Source organism: Chroicocephalus ridibundus, chromosome 20 (genome assembly GCF_963924245.1).
Source record: "Chroicocephalus ridibundus chromosome 20, bChrRid1.1, whole genome shotgun sequence".
Classification (NCBI taxonomy): domain Eukaryota; kingdom Metazoa; phylum Chordata; class Aves; order Charadriiformes; family Laridae; genus Chroicocephalus; species Chroicocephalus ridibundus.
The window spans coordinates 4,065,056-4,082,327 of NC_086303.1; the positions used below are offsets into that span (position 1 = coordinate 4,065,056).

Sequence of the window (17,272 nt, forward strand, 5' to 3'; positions counted from 1 at the left end):
TAGCACGCAGGTGAACAGCTTCCAGCCACATTAAAATAAATATTCCTCTTTTCCTACGCGACCATGAGAAGGGGTCCTGAAATAAACAGCTAGGCTCAAGGTCTGACATTTAAATTCCCAAACCGGGGCAAGGATCAGCCACTTCATGGTGATCTACTCTTGCGAGCTGTTTCCGAAGAGACCTCCAGACCCCAAGCTGATGCTGGAGCTCTACACCCCCTCCTCATCCACCCCAAAATGGTCCCCATCTCCCTGCATCAGTGTCCATTCAGGCACCTGGTGTTTAGAAATGTGCCCACGGCAAGAGATTTTCCCACCGTGATAAGGACTATCCGGAAAACGCCAAGTCAAAGACCAATGGCAAATGCCATGCTGTTTTCAAGCTATTTTCAGCTTCTTCTTGATAGGGCTATCAAAGTTTTCCTGGAAAGAGAAATGCAAACTGTTTCCTTGTGTTTTCCTGGGATAGGATGGAAAGAACAACATGGGGTTATCATCAGTCGTGTTATCTCCCGTTTCCCTTCCAGTTCTTACCTCCAGCATTTCAGAAAGGCATGGAATGACCCTGAAGGAAAGAAAGGGCGAAGGCACACTCAATTAGGAAGGCACAAATGGCCCTATTAGCTGTTCTGAAGTTGATTCCTACCAGGGAGGAGTTTTCAGGGGGAATTTTATAAGCCAAGGAATTAAACTGTGCGTGTCACCACACGATTAGCTCTCATTTGCTGTAGAGTTTGGAAAAACAAGCAAATCAACTCTTTGCATAGAGCGATGTCAGAGAACCCATGGGAAGACCCCGTGCCTAGAGCAGATCAGCACGACCAGGAGGAGTGAAGCCACATCTTCTTCAACATTGCCCAAAGCACCTCATTCCCACCAGCCCCCGAATTCCACCACTCCAAACTATTATCTTGAATTACCCATGGTGGAAAGAGCACATCTTAAAGGGCAGGTACTGTAGAGAGCACGAATACTCTTGCTATGTTCGACCTACATCCAGAGCACATCAGTTTTCCAAGGCAACTTCATGATTTCCTGATGCTCATCTCAATGGAAATCTGGTTTGCATCCTCATGGTCAACTGCCAGCGGTGGCTCTGCCCCAAAGAGAGTCACCAGGAAAGAGTTGGTGGCTCCAGGGCTCAGCTCCTGTATCGCACGGGCCAGAGAACCTCATCCAAACCTTTCTGGGAGTTCAGCTTCCAGCTCAAATAAACAGCATGTGGAATTGTCCTGCAAAGACGTCCCCGTGGGTCACCAGCCAACACAGAATGAGAGATGTCTGTCTCTGCATGCGCATTTCTCTTTTTCATTTATATTTTTAAACCTACTGCAGTGAGACTAGCCAGGTGGAAGGCAGCAACCAGGTGGAACACATAAGGACATAGACATTATTCCTTCCGGGGAGGGAGACCCGGAAAACAAAGGTTGCAAGAAGCCCAGCTTGAACTACACGAGGACAACTGGTGATTGCTGGCCTGGCTTTCAATTTTAAATAAAGTTCACTTTGAAACGTGACAGTTATCTCTTTGCACCACACACAAAAGACAGGACCACCGGATAATCGTCATATTCCATTTATTCTGTATACATTCGTAGTGCACGTTAATGTAAGACATGAGCACTCCTCGGGTCACATAGCGCTGCTGCTGTTCTTCACCTGGAAGGTTACACCCGGATGAGATGTAAAGAGGGACTAAATGGATAATCCATAGAAATAACCTGAAGAAGCAATTACACAGCAAGATCAACCCCTCTGGTCAGAGCAACCGAATCCCCGGTGGCCAAAGCCCCGAAGCACCTTTGTTTTTCTGCCACGACAGAAATGTTCAGTACCAAAGACACCAGAACAAGGAACAACAAGGAGAATCGCGCAGGAGGAGAGCTTGAGATCTCACGGATGCATCTGGGCCTTTCCACTGTAAAGTCACAGTCACTTACGGAAGAAAACCAGATTAGATCCTTTCTTTACAATGAGCCCTTTCCCTACCCTGGCCTGTAATTGCCAACTTCAAAGCTCTCAGGATTTCCACTAATGTATTCGCCTTTGGTCCTGCTCGGTAACAGGAATCTAAACCTGTTCTGCTACCTGTGTGCGGCATTTCGAGATGAGCCAAGTTTGGGGGAAAGACAAACTCCCCAGAGAGACTGAGACAGCAGCCCTCCCAGAAGCTGAATTTAGGCAACGCGTTCATTAACGATGACTCGTTAATGCTACTTCACAGTGAAGACACCCCCCGAGAGGGCTGAGCAGCATCACGCGGAGGGACAGAGGAAAGACGTTGGGAGAGAATGGCTGAGAGAACAGACAGCCGTAACACCAAGGCCTGGTTTGGTTTTTCTCCCAGAAAACAGCACGGCTTAGGTAATAAAAATAACAATTCTTCAATAACGACTAACACATTTGAGTCTCTTTGCAGAGATATTGATCCTTTAATCCTCACAATCCAGGCTCTCCCTCTAAGGCAGGTACAACCCCCACATACTCAAACCTCCTTCCCCAGGGGGAAAAGCAGGCACATAAAATGGGTTAAAAGAAAAAAACAAATCCAAAAAGTCTCCCACGATAAAAGACAACTGAGCGCCGGGAGAAGCTATATTCCTACCAACAGGTTCTCAGGAAAGGGAAAGGGAAAAGATGTATTTATGCATTCACCAGGGAAGAAGTATCAAGGGAAGAGGTCTGATTGATTAACTCAAACCTCAAACAAGAACCACTTAGAAAGGTTAAGACAGTCAAATTCTCTGCGCATAGCGCACGGCTGCTTACCAGCTCATCCCCTGAACTTCAGTCTCATGAGCAGAGGAAGAAAACCAGCGGAGATGCACCACAGTTCCCAGCAGGGGCTACACAAACCTGCTCCGCAGCCAAGTACCGAAACCCACAGCTCAGCTCATGCTGCCACGTCTTCGCCATCACCCCAGCGAGCTTCACTGTGCTGCCCCAACCTTCTCTTCAGAACCAAAGAAATTAAATTCTCAGCAAACTCAACCGCTGACCGAACACAGCTCCTTTTCCCAAGTTATCAATTCACTGACAACACATTGAGGGGAACCATCTGCCTCGGCAGAACCGCGCTTGGGAGAGCAAGAGATGCCACGGCTTTCAACTCGGCTTCAGGGACCAACTCCAGAGCAGGTTTCAGGCATAGACGTGCTCACTCCTTCCCTCCTGGTCACCTGCGTGGCAACAGTTGGATGCACAGAGCCCTGGATGAATCCTTCTTAACTCAAAACCACATTTATGGATGCAGTGACGAAGGGTGAGGTAATTCTCCAGGGATGTGATCTTTGCCGCGGGGAATATGAAGGGATAGGAGGAGCCATTGGGTGTCCCCAGGGTAGCTGCCCATCCAAGTAAGCATGCACATAGATATTACTATGCATCCATTGGGAACGTCCAGCAAACCTGCATGGAAGGCTCTCACAAAACTCTAAGATCTGTCTTTACAAGGTGCCATAAACATACAACATATTGCAAAAAGATAGTTTTCAACCAAAAGGAAACCGTAATAAGGAAAGACTCCAGAGAGTTTTCAGTAGGGATCCCTCCTGCCCATCAGCCAAACCAAAAAAACTGAAGGAATGAGAAAATGCAAACTCGGATATCCTCATCTTTCAACCCAATACTGGTTTCTCCTCCGAAACCATTTCAAGCACGGCCACTAGAGGAAGCTGCGACACTGGCGAGCACCGTTTGGGCTGTAACACGGGGAGAAATCCAAAATAGTGACGTTTCTGCTCCCGGTGCCCTAAAAACTACTGTCTCGGTGTTCAAACACGACTCCAGTCTTTCCTTGCACTTTCGCACCACCTGAAAAATTGAATATTAAGACGTTCTCAAAGGGTCCTGGCTACTTAAGGCAGACGTCGCTCTTGCAAAGTTTTCCAGAAAAGCAATAAAGCGAGAAAATCACTGGGACACGAACCCAATGCGCACCCTGAAAGCCATAAACGACAACTGGTTTCCTGGCTGCCTGCACGGCGTTTCCCATTTAACTGCTTCAACATCAAACAAACCCACTGCAAACAATGAGCTGTGACCAGCTTTTCATTCCCAAAGCTTTCCAGGGAGCTTGTGATACTGCCGGAGCCAAGACTGCTGAGCCAGCAGCACCGCTCCCCGGCCCACAGCCACTGGGGAGGACACAACGGGACGAAAAGCAGAGGACGGTGAAGAAAGGCGCCCGCCAGATCACTGTGCACCCAAAGCAGCAGATGCAGCCAGCATCAGCTGTATGTTTTCCATCTTTAAGATGAAGGAAATCCTTTTTATCCTTTTTTCGAATAGGTGCGGCATCCTCCACTATAAATGGGTACGGGATGCTGTCGGGGAACAGCGATAACGTCTCTGCTATGTGCGCACACAGCGATCTCCTTGTCACTGCTGCTTTCAGTGTCCTTAGGAGGTTGCAGAGCATCAGATTCGCCGAAGTGGAAAGGGAGGCACAAATCGGACAACCCAGTTTGTCTGGAGCACACGAAAGTCAGCAGTTCAAAAGCTCAACGCCAGCTTTCCCACAGCAAAGCTAATTTAGAGCCACCTAAATGGGATCGCAGCCGGGGCTCGCTGGGATCCCAGCCTTTCCGAGGGACCACCAGCACCACTGTGCTTTCCCCGCTCCCTGGAGCTCACACCACCTACGGACCCTCGCACCAGCCTTGTCCCACCCGGCGGAGACACGCAGTCGGGCTGGTGGCCACAGGGAGCACCCAAGAAGCAGCCCCAGGTCTCACCTGCTCTCTCCCAAGACACAAGCTGCCACCTGACGGCACCTTCCCTGGCATTTAACCAACCTGCAAACCTTCCGTGCAGGTGGGAAAGGGCCCTGACATCCTCCTCCAGAGAAACAGGAAACATTTCATCCTTTTTCCCCTTTCTAGGGGGAAGAGGGGAATAAGTATTTTGCATTTCTCAGCTCAGGCAGTGGAACGGCAGGGTCATACAGAGGTTCCCTGCCCTGTGCTGCCACATGGGAGCTGCTAGGGCTGTCCCGGAGGGTGACACTTACAGCTTAGAAACTCTTTATTTAAATAGTTTATTTAAAGCTTAACGCAGTTAACTTTTTTTTATATATATATATATATATAAACAATTTTTTCTCTCACTTCCCTAAATGAAAGCTAGATTTAGGGGGATACATTACTTGTCTATTTTTTTTTTTCCTTCAAATAAAGTCATTTGGTACACATATAAAAATATATTACTTGGGTTTCCTTCCAGTTATGCATCACACAAGGGTTGGGGTGGAGAAAAGAATGGAAGACAAGCACAAGGACTTCTTAAAAAAAAGACAAAAAAGGAAAAACCAGTGAATTTAAGCATGTGGTGGACTTTGAATTTATAGTGCAACAGCAGGCAAAGAAATCCATGTTGTGCCGACACAAGCACGGCATTACTCATACGTTTATCACTTTTTGTGAACTGCATGGCACATGTCCTTGCTCCCAAAAGGGTCACATTTCAATATGACATTACAGCACCAACAATAAAAAGGCCGAACTTCAAAAATCTGGAAATCAAGTTTCTGGACCTCAGAAGCCGGGTGTAGCTGGACAATCGGGTTCTCTCCTCTTTCACGCCGGAGGCTCGCCGACTTCGACATCGGAAACATTAGGGACAAGGAGAACACACTGGGGTTTGGCAACGTTTCTGCAGGCAGCAGGATACCTCGCAGAGCACTGGATCTCTCAACTCCTATCCCAGGGAGGAAGATGAAGAATAGAGAGCAAAAAGGTGGGATTCCGGAGTAACACAGAGCACTTCTGTCTCACTGAAACAGCTTGTAATGGCAAAGAGTAATCCAGGGAGGGATAAAGCTGCAGCGTGTCACCATGCGGAGAGGGGCGGTGGAACATCCTGCAAGGGAAGAGGAGCAGAGACCCTACGCAGGACCTCACACAGAGGCCTGACAGCTCCGCTTAGACTCAACCCTGGTATCAAGAGAAAAATCCACATCAAAGGCCACGAATTTACCCGAGAGCCGAAGTTTAGCCCTTCCAAGTCCGTAGTTGTAGGAAACAAACTGTACATTCACTCAAAACACTGATCAAATATTTCTCATGGATCCAGCCAGGCACGTGGGTGTAGGCAACGACTTTGATACGACTCCAAGCTCGGCTGCCTGGCAGCTCTGCTCCCACTCCCACGTCTCCCGTACCGTTTCCCACCCACCCTCTGACAGTCCCAGTTAAAAAAATTTTTGATTCGCAGCTGCTCTTTTCCCCAGCTGCAGCTCAGCAAAGCCACCAACCTCTTCCGAGATCTGTCCCCCAGACCGGAGGAGTGAGCCACAGCCAGTACACGTTTCATATTGGCACCGGTTTTGGCAATTACCACTGGGATGCAAAAGAACATTTAATAAATAAATAAGTAAACAAATAAATAAATCAACAGCACTTCTGAACAGCCACCAAAAAGAACCCTTAAAAATCAAAACAGGATACGGTACAATTGAAGTTTTCTATATCAAACCTCACATCTCTCTCATAGTTGCGGTCTTCCCCTCCTCTTTTCAAGCGGGGTCTCTTCAGGAAATAAGGTTTATGTGATCACAGTGTCCGTGCCCATGGCTGTCCGTCCTCCTCTATTAATTTCTAGGCTTGCCCAATTTAAATCAAATCTGAGAAAGGGACAGAAGTATAAAAAGCTTCTACAAGCTTCAAGAAAATAGGAGAAAGGAACAGGTTGAGGGGGGAAAGACCGCAGCATGAGTTCCTACGTCATCAGGGATCAGCGAAACCCCAAGGCAAAACCCAACTTTGGAGTGGCCTGGCTGCAGGGCTTGCCTGGAGTCACAAGGCATGAAATCTATGGGAATGGGCTTGGTTTGCAGTGGAGCTCCTAAAGCAACTCACTTTTGGAAACATGCCTCCACCGTGCTACTGCCCTGCCTCTGCAGCCAGGCTCTTGGCACTGCTGGCGGAGCTGCCAGGCGACCAGGAGAGCTAACGCGATCTGAGGCTGTATCCACACAGTGCCGGTACTCTTGCTGGCACCTTCTGCCCATTTCACCAGAAATTTAACCTTCAAACAGTGTCATCAAATATCCGAAATGGCTTTAAAAATGAACTACACAGGAGAGACGGAGAGGGGAAGACAGACAGACAGACTAGCCTTAACATCAGCTGTAGGAGCCACCCCATGACACCAGGTAACGGGGCAAACAGGGAAGCAGAAGGCAATGGCAAATGGAAGTCACACCGGGCAACACACTGAAGGGCAGGTATCGAAGCCATGACACAGTGCTTGCACTTCACGTTCCCCCTTACAGAGGCAGGTCAGTGCTGTTATGTCGAGTTTTCCGCGAAGTCCCATCATCTCTCGGCAGGGCCCTTTGCAAACTGGACATGGCCGCTGTCTTTTTTAGGTCAATGACCGCGTAGGAGTCCGTCCGGCGGGCTTCGTGGGTGGCAGGAGGTGGGACACGGGGGACCGGTGGGTTCTGATGTCCCTTGCACGGCTCAGCCTCCAGCTCCACCTGGATGTAGTTGAGCTGCCGCGGCTGCTCCGGACAGGGCCGAGGGAAGTCGAAGCTGAAGACGCTGGGCATGCAGGCACGACGAGCCCTTGGCAGGAAGCCACTGCGCCGCTGGCTGCTGCCCCCGTGCAGTGCGGTGTTCTCCGAGTTCATGTAGTTCTGCAGGGGATCTTCTTCACCAGCCTCGGAGTAACCGTTGGGGGAAGGTGTCAGCACATCCCCGGCGCCCGCGTCCTCCTCGCCCCGCCGGAGCGGCTGGCACTCCCACACCGGGGGCAGCGACGGCAAGTTCTCATAGTGCAGCAACGCCGTTCTGCGATGGGAGCAGCCAGATAGGCCTGTGTCCTCCCGGGTGAGTTTCAAGCGCCCGCCTCGGCAGAGAGAGGAGGTGCTGGGGGGCAGCAAGCCGTTGACGTTCTCATAGACGCACTGGGGTGAAGGGCATTCCTCCTCACACTCGTTGTTGTTGTTGTTGGGGGGGCAGAATTGTGTCCTGCACTCCCGGTGGTGCCGACAGACGCGTCTGTAGTTGGGCGCGGGACCTAACACGAACTTAACCTCCCCTGGCTGTAGAAAGACCTGGGGATTGCGGTCTTCGAGGGAGCAGCTGTGGTTCCTATGGGGGAAAGGAGGGTGGACTTCAGGCAAGGAGTGCATACAATGTCGGCCCCTCAGCTCCTGATCACCATTGGCCGTGTTGACGTAGGTGTGGGACTGCAAGGAGAGAAGCAGAGGGACAGTGAAAGGAGAAGAGACAAGAGCAAAGCAGCTGTCAGCAGCTGAGAAACCAACAGGAACGGAAAAATTTTCAGTGGCTGATCAAGCAGGAGGAGACGAAAGAATTTCCGAAGTTGAAAAGATTTTGGGAAGCAAAACACAAAAGCCATTTCTGATTTGTGGGCTGAAGGAGAGAGAAAAAGGAGTCCAACTGCAGAAGATACACATCATCTATTTCACGCTCGATGCACATGGCACAGAACAAAAAGCAAAGCTACTTGCAAAGTAGTTCCTCAAGCAGCTTACACTGGCGATACTGCAGTACTCACACCTACCTGGGCTTCTCTGGTAATGGTTGAGAAGCTGAATTTAGTAGGGAAAAGTCTTAAATTCTAAAACTGAGAACAAGGAGCTGAACATCAAAAAAAAAAATTGTTTGAACTTGTGTATGCCGCTGAACATCAGTTTAGGGGTGGCAGCAATAGCTGACAGATAAGGCAACGTGACTTGGGCTCACAAGCTAAGTGCTGCTGTTAAATAATTGCCACGCAAATACTCGTAGATCAAGGAAGCCAACTCAGACAACCTTAATAGAGCATCTGTTCTAGTGAAGTGGCAGAGAGCAGAAATCTCCAAGAGTAAAATGAAGCAAAAGAGAAAAAAAGGACGACAAGGTATGAGGATGCCCTGAGCCGTGCTGGAGTAAAAGAAACCTAGAACAGCACAGGACTGCTCGCAAAACAAGCTGCTTGGTCATTGCTTCCGAACAGCGGAATTCAGGACTTCCAGGTTTACCTGCTCGTCAGGCCCAATAAGGGCATGGGTAGAGTCTTCGCCCACAGAGGAATGCCTCAGGCTGCTCACGGAGGGGTGGCGGGCTGTGGAGTATGATAGGGTTTCTCCAGGGAAGCTGTGAAATCCGTTGGGAAATCCTGGGACAGTGTACCCCAGACCTGGGAGAGAATCAGGACAGAGACGTATTAGAGCTTTGGTTTGGTACAAAATAGGGTTGACTTCGTTTTCCACAGTACACTGACCTCTTAACCGCACCGTGTACATCAGAATCAGCCCGTCTGGGAAAGATCCCTATGATGAAGTAAGGATAAATACAAGCGCTAGGTCTGCTTATTTATGTCTATTTAAGTCACTCCTAAAGGAGACAGGAATTGAGCAAACCCGAATTCTTCCAGATACGGTTTCCTCTAGGAACCGCCTGATCCTTGTAGGTGCGACTTAAAAAAGGCCACTTGGCAGCAGTCCAGGTGAAAACCCACTGAAGGGTGACAACTCCGTTGACTATTTGAAGGGCTTTTTGTTGCTGTTCCCTTGGAAACAAAACAGCACATCGCAGACAAGTGGGGCCTTAAAATAAACACGCTGCACGGGGCACATGTGGACATAAATAAACAAGTCAGCAGCGAGGCAGCGCATGGGGGAGATCCATGGGCTGGAAAGGGCGGTTTCACCTGAGCAATCACAGATATTGTCCACGTCTCTGTGTTCCCCTGTTTCTCCCCAAGAAGGAGCCTTACTGTTGGGTGCCTGGGGGGTCCGGGAGAGCTCCCGCTCCGTGGGGTGACTGTTCCTGGTGATGACAACAGGCTCTTCCACTATGTTGATACTGTTACACTGCATCAGGTCCTGGAGGAGGTTAAAGATCTCCTCTGCTCTGGAACACTTGAAGGCAAAAATCCCTGCACGGCAATGAAGAGGAGGGTCAGAAAAGCAAGAAAGTGACCCTGCTTTAATAACAGTACATGTAATTCCCAGCTCTAAATGAACAGGCAATTCTGATTTCTTTTGCTCTGTTTAACACAATCGACCCACAGCCAAAGGACAACAACCAAGAACTCTATGGATTATTGCATCGATAGAAACGCAATGCCATGACTGCCATCTGACCAAATGGTGCATTATCACAAGAAAAACAGTGAGCACCCCAGTTATCTTAAGACGATCAATCCCACACGAGCAGAGATGTGAAAGGGACAGGCTAACCGGTCTCGTTTCATCTCTAATCTTCTCTTTTAACTCACTTGGCACCCAGTCCAGTTCTCATTACCAGGGGAAAGTCTATCCATTGACTGCTGGAAGCTGAACTGGGCCCTGTGGAGCGCGCACAAGAACGTCATATTTCAAAAATTGTACAGAATTAAACCGTGTCTCCCCAAATGAGCAGCCCAAAGCAGAGCCGGTGTGTGCAGAGCTAACCAATCCCAAGCTGGCACGCACACACACACGCACAAAAGCCATAGCAACGAAAACGGCATGGCAACAACAGCAGCTACCCCAAAGAATAACGTTTTAAAAATTCTGGCCAAAAAAATAGCTATATCTGCGTTATATAAGGTGTGGAGCAGCACCAGGAAGGACTCCTCCAAATAAAATTAACTAAGCTGAATAAATCCTACAAGGAAGGGAGAAAACTCATCAAAACACATCACCCCCACTTCTGTCTGCTTCAAGACTGATGAGTAAGTATGTGTCTGCCCAAAATTTTGTAATATATGAAGAGCAAACGGCTCCGCTTTATCACCACTACCTGGACCTAAACAAAACCAAAACACATGCAGGGCAGAATTTTGATCACTGATCGGCATCCTGCAAGAGGCAAAACAGAAACTGAAGACAAGCAAATCCCATCGCTGGCAACTGATAAGCACATGACTCCAGGAGAGGAAAACCCCGCTTACATAAATATTAAAAAGGAGCATACGGCACTACAGATTTGCGCAGTGCTTTACACAGACACCCAACAGCCATGCGGAGTCCTTCTGGATAAGGAGGAGTTTACAAACACATTAATAGAACGAGGAAACAAACTTTTCTTTCCCAGAGATGCAGATGCCAAGAAAACGTTCAGCTTTTTAAAAGCAAGAGAGACAGACTGGTAAAGGAACTAACAGGCACCATTGTAATATCGGAGTCTATTCCCAGCGTCACTGATGACTTGGCATGTGCTCCTGGGTGACTCACTTCCCTTCTCTATGCACAGCATCCCCATGCATAAAATCAGTAAAACGTAAGACTCCTTTCCCTGTACGTTACAAAGCGCTGCCAGAGACAAAATGCAAAGCATTAAGTAGAACTTAGCACTAACCAAGGCAGAGAGAACGCACCGAGAAAAACAAAATGTACTCAGACAACTATTGCTACTGACGTGCATTTGGCAGCTCTGTGGAATAAGCGAACCCTAAGAGGGACCTGCAGAAAGGTGCAGGTGATGCCCTTTTGCTTTATCCCCGGATTTAAAAGATGCTTAACAAAGCTTCAGTCTTGCAAAAAAACGCTTTCTAGCTCCTAAGGAAAGAAGCCCAGCAACGCCTCCTACCACAGCTGTGCATCGTTTGGTACCAAAGCACAGAGCTGACAGCGTAACTAACATCCTCTCTGACATTAAACACACCCCGTCCAGTGCTCAAGGCTGCTTCACCAACTACCCCAGGAGCACCGATGCAGTAGCAAAATGAGTGCTAGATTTATGCCCAGGTCCTGAGCCACAGTGTTGTTCTCATTAGTGTTTTAATCAGGAGTATTAACTATACGTGCATGTACACTCTGGTATTCTGGGGGAACAGAGGCTGCAAAAGAACCTGTTGATTCATTAGATGCAGGAATTTGGGAAGATACAAGCATCAGCTCACTCTGGCTGCCTGGGAACAGAAACCTCTGTGTTCCTCACTCCAGAAACCTCCACACTCACCCTGCCCCGTCTGGCAGCGACGACCGCTCTCGAAGGAGAAGAGGTTGGAGTCATAGCCATAGCGGCGCAAGCAGAGGTAGGGCCACCTGACAGCATCTCGCTTGTGAGTGTGCAAGATGAGCTCCGTCTGTGTCAGCTCCATAATCCCAGATCCCAGCTCGTTACCTTCATCATCCACGTTCGTTACCTGCAGAGGCCACAGAGCTCACATCAGAAAACTCAGAGCATTGGTATCACAAAAAAAGCCCACCCACGAAGATACTGTAATTCCTGTGGATTCCCCCTTCATTTACTGAGATGCCTTTTTCTCTGCTGAGAGCATGAATTCATCGCTGGCAGAAGGCGCCAAGCCGGCAGCCCTGGAGACTGTGTGCTTGGCAGTTCAGCTGATGTGTCTCAGCACAGACGCTGGAACGCAGCCCTGAGCAATAAAAGGCTTCTCTCCAGTTCCCCATTTCCTTGCTCAGGCTAAATCTCAGTGCAGAGGCAATTTCTACTGCAAATACAAACATATTTGCAGCAGAGGTTGCTTAAGGAAAGCGGGGGAAAAAACTAAAAACAAAACCAAAGCAAACCAGTAACACAATTACAAATCTCATCAAGTGAAAGACTTCTCTGCAAGAGCAGAGGTTTTCTTTCCTTTTGTGCCTGGAGTCCAACCCATGTTGGGCTTTGCTAGTAGTCGGTGCTGTCACAGACTCTCTGATGGGGATGACAGTGCAATACTTACCTTAAATTTGGTGGGATGGTTGTCTGGGATGTTGTCTCTGCACAGACAACTGCAGCAGCTCCCCATGACGTCAGGATAAGAGGTAATCCCTGGGGACAGGACATAAAACAGGGGACAATCATATTTTCAAACCAATTACTCCTGTCCTCTCCAAACAATCAGCATTTACAGCCTGTATCCACTTTGATCCCATTGCACGTGGCCCAGTGGGTTTGGACCTCAAATTCTTCAATGTGTTCCTTGATTAATGGACACCGTACAATGTAAGGCTAATGAAAAAGAACAGCTTTCTTACCATTAGGCAATTGTTGGATTTTTTTGGAGGAGTGAGAAGAAATTCCCACTACTGTCCCTCTACCTCCTTCGGGACTTCATGGTAACCAGGTGTCAGAGTCACCTAAAACACAAGGGAAACGGTCCCATCTTCCACCTGAAAAAGAGAATACAATTAAACAAAGTTAAAAACCAGAGAAGATTAAAAAGCAGGAGGAGGAAGAGGGGGTGTGTGACTGAAGTTCCCTTCAAACATCACAAGGAACGCAGGCGCATTATTTTTTTTTAAATCAACTACCTGCATTTAAAGGAATATAGAAAATAATTCTGCACAGATCACTCCTGTAATTTCTGTAAAAATAGACAGTCTACAGCTAAAACAAAACTAAAAGTAAGAGACATTTTACTTCTTGGGCTTGGGATCCTACACAGAAGCAGAGTTTATCAGAGCTCCTGTAGTGCAAATAAAACACACCAGTAATACTGAATGGCTGAGGGCAGCGAGGATACGAGGAATCACAGGCATCTGCTGCTTAGGAACGTGAAGGTACCTTCATTCCATGGAAGGTCCTCAAGGGTCAGAGAACCAGCACCCTTTAAAGCAAGTGAACACAACAGCTGTTCTACTTTGGACTAGGAAAAGTAACAAATGCCAGAAAACACAAAAACTCCACTATCTGACAACAGCGAGCAAGCGCAAGCACCAAGCAGGCAGGAGCTGCACGTGCCTAGTAGTGAGAAATACTGCTATCTTTGATGCGAACCTAAAGGGCTCCAACATCCACTCTAGGGCAGGGGATTCAGCAGCAGACAACACGAGAGGGTGCCATGTTTTATTTGGCAAGAACAGCTAACAATCTCTCCATCTGAGGCGTGACAGAATAAAGCCATATGGATAACCAGCCTGGCACTAAAGCAGTAAATAAAATGAAAAGGCTATTGGAAACCTCTCACTCTGCCATGCCAGAATCTGCCTCACCAGTCGCTCCAAATTAAACAATGAATCACGGAGTTGCATCTCGGTGCAAAACCACGTTGCACAGATGCCCTCAGGCTCCTTCACGGTGCAGAGAGAGGAGGAAGAGCCAGCGGTGAGCTGACCAAGGGGTCCCATTTTATTTTTTACATCAAAACAGAACATAAATCACCTTCCACTGCAATCCCACGCCTTAGCTTTGGCCCCTGCAGAATTCCCTACCACGTCCTAACCCTGCAAAATTCTACGGAAAAGGAAGGCTTCCTTTTGAGCAAGCTGAAGGAGCTCGGGCGCAAATCAAGTCGGCTGCTGCCTGATCTCCTGCACATACCCCTCACCCCTAACGGTAATAACGCTACACACTCCCTGTTCAACACCGCATCCTGCTCGAGCCATCCTATTTGTTTTTCTAGACTCAGTATGGATTTACTCCCTGCTGACCTTACAGGCTTTAATCAATAATTTAGCAACAGATCCCTCTTTGCTTCATCTAATCTGGTCACTAGGGGCCTTGTCCTCTAGTGTCTCTGCCCTCCCGCTCCCATCTCATCAATTCCCTCGGTAAAAAAAAAAAAAAACAAAACTTGTAGAAAACATGTTACCTTTGTCCCCTCTTTCTTCTTTATTCCTCTCTCCCGCTGGTGCTCCCTCCACCCGCTTCTGTCTAACCTGCAGGGGGTTAGGTTGAAGTGCTGTCGCCTATCCTGAACAGCTATTATGGTCAGAACTGAACAAACAAGAAAAAAACCATTGTGAGATCCCTGAAAACTCCCGCGGGTTTCCCGCCACTCCTTGCTGTTGAATATTTTAGTGGCATCACTTTCATGCAGACACTGAGACTCTCAAGGCTTTGGTCTTTACTCAGCGCTTTCGACACGCACCTTTCCGACATCAGTTTGCTAGTTTAGAGCTCTAACTAGTTGAACCAAACGCTCCAATAGTCCGTGCAAGAGCACGTGCCTCCTAAGACCAGCAGCCCCATCCTCCCCCCCAGTCCCTCCACCTCCCAGGACCCAAACCTAAATCCTCCTCAAACCTTCGCAGCCCTTCTTGGTCCTGTCTCCAGGCCACAGCTCACCCTTCCTAAGTCGTTCGCTCTCCTCCCAAACCCTCTTGTTCCCACAGAGGCTCCATCCGTACCCCCCAACCTGCAGAACACGCTTCATGCCTCCATGCTCCAAGCGATCCTTCTAAACCCGGCACTGAACACGGGGGACCACCCAAAGGACCAGGGCACCCTGACGCCGCCGGGATCCACCCTGATGGCCCCGCACATGGACACCTTGCGTGGAAATGCACGTGGCCCCACACGAACCCACTCGTGACAGACAGCAACGGACCCACCGGACACCCCCCCACCACCTCCAGCATGGGAGAGAGGAGAGGGGGTGCAGGGGGGCACTGCCGGGGGCAAGAGGGGCTGCGGGCAAGGAGAAGGGGATGGAGGGAGGAGGAAGGGGCTGCTGGCAGGGAGGAAGGGCTGGAGGGAGGAGGAAGGGGCCTGCACAACCCTTGGGGACGGGGGGCATTGGGAATGGGGGGGGTAACGGGGAAGGGGACGCGAGGGGACACCGGGTAGTGCGGAGGGGGTGCGAGAGGACACCGGGGAGAGGGGACAAGGGGTCGGAAAGGAGGCAGGGGCCAATGCGGGCGGCCCCGGGCCGAGGCGCGGTGCCGGTGCTGAGGGAAGGCCCGGGCCGCGGGTCTGTACCTGAGGCGCTGCCCGGCTCCGCCGTCCGGGAACCGAGGCCCGGGCCCCCGCTACCGGCCGGCCCCCGGCCCGGCCCGTCCCCCGCCCGGCCTGCCGGGTCCGGGCTCGGGCTGGGGCTCGGGGACCGGGTGCGGGACGGGCCCCGCCAGCGCCGCGTCCCCCCAGCCCGGCCCGGGCCCGCCGGGAGCAGCGAGTTCGCCGGCCGCCGCCTAGAGCGTCGCGGGCTGGGAGGACCCGGACGGGCGCCAGCGCGGCCGCCAGGGGGCGCGCCGGGCCCGCGGCGCCGCGGCCGCCGGGGGCGTGGCCGGGGAGGGGGCGTGGCTAGGGGCGGGGCCATGGCGGGAGCGTAGGGGGGCCAGGGGATGCAGTGGGAGCGTTTGGGGGGCAGCGGGGGGGCCGGGGGTCCTGGGGCAGTGGGGGCTGAGGGGCAGGAGGTTCTATCGGGGGGGTCAGTGGAGGGGATTTGGAGGTGTCTGGGGGTGGGGGATGCTCTAGGGGGGTCATTGGAAGGGTATTTGGGGTTCCGGGTCACAAGCGGAGGGGGACTGGGGGGGTCTTGGGCAAGGGCATGTTCTAAGGGGATCATTGGAAAGGGACTGGGGGGGGGTCGGGTTGGGAGGTGCTGTAGGGGGTTCAGCGTAGGGGGATTTGGGGGGGTCTGGGGCTGGGGGATGCTCTAGGGGGATCATTGGAAGGGGATTTGGGGGGGTAGGGTTGGGGGATGCTGTAGGGGGGTCAGTGAAGGAGGACTGGGGGTGTCTGCAGCATCACTGGAAGGGGATTGGGGGAGTCTGGGGCAAGGGGATGCTCTAGGGGGGTCAATGGAGGGGGACTGGGAGGGTCTGCGGCATCACTGGAAGGGGACTGGGGGAGTCTGGGGCAAGGGGATGCTCTAGGGGGGTCAGTGGAGGGGGACTGGGGGGGTCTGAGGCAGGAGTAGGTGCTGGGGGGAGTCAGAGGAGGGTGATAGGGGAGGGGCCTGGGGCAGGGGAGGGTGCTGAGGGGTCAGTGGAGGGGGACTCTGCACCCAGCTGCCCCCATTCACAGCATCCCTGTGTACCGCCCACCCCAGTTCCACCAGTATCAGAGCACTAAAACAGCACGGTCATGGCAGCTCGGTGATGGGGTCCCGCAGGCGGCTGCAGCCCCGGACCACCTCGATGGGTGCCCGAATGCTTGTGATGGGGCTGCGCGGGGTCCTGACTCAGCCCTGGCACCCCTGAGCATGTGATGTGCTAATTAATAACACCCATGGGACGAAGCACGGCTTCCTGGCCAGGGACACACGGGGGGGCTGGTCTGCCCTGCCCGCAGGACAACAGGGAGGCCAGGAGGAGAGGCAGGCTCGGCTGCGGATTTTCCAATTGTCATTTTTACATTCACAATTTTTACAATTGCAATCGCTCCGCGATTATTATCCCACCCGCGCTGTTACGGCACAGAGCTGTTGGACATCAGCCAGGGCTTCGGAGAGGCAATGGGGGCTATCGGCTCCTCGGCCATGACATGTGAGTGCTCCCGGTCCGCTCCAGCGCCGAGTTGTGTGTCTGCAGCCCTGCCTTTTCCACCGGGACGCTGCCGGCCGTTCGCTGGTTGCTCCGCCGTGTTTTGGCAGGCGGGAAGCTGGCGGGCCAGCGTCCTGCCCGTCACACGTGCACGCTCACCCAGCGCCCGTGGGGGAC

General features: G+C 51.1%; 1 protein-coding gene across 2 annotated transcripts; it reads right to left on the reverse strand.

The window, feature by feature from the left end:
* Positions 1 to 1,566: 1,566 nt before the first annotated feature.
* On the reverse strand, positions 1,567 to 15,809 carry FRS3 (fibroblast growth factor receptor substrate 3). Of its 2 annotated transcripts, XM_063356464.1 has the most exons (8): positions 15,591 to 15,809; positions 14,482 to 14,606; positions 12,926 to 13,060; positions 12,631 to 12,719; positions 11,901 to 12,087; positions 9,730 to 9,891; positions 8,993 to 9,150; positions 1,567 to 8,194 (listed from the first exon to the last, which is right to left on the reverse strand). In XM_063356464.1, the coding sequence occupies exons 4-8, from the start codon at positions 12,694 to 12,696 to the stop codon at positions 7,268 to 7,270; spliced, it is 1,500 nt and encodes a 499-aa protein (XP_063212534.1). In that variant the 5' UTR covers positions 12,697 to 12,719; positions 12,926 to 13,060; positions 14,482 to 14,606; positions 15,591 to 15,809; the 3' UTR covers positions 1,567 to 7,267. The 2 variants fall into 2 exon arrangements, with proteins under 2 accessions (XP_063212534.1, XP_063212535.1); XM_063356465.1 differs by lacking the exon at positions 14,482 to 14,606.
* Between the last annotated feature and the right edge of the window lie 1,463 nt (positions 15,810 to 17,272).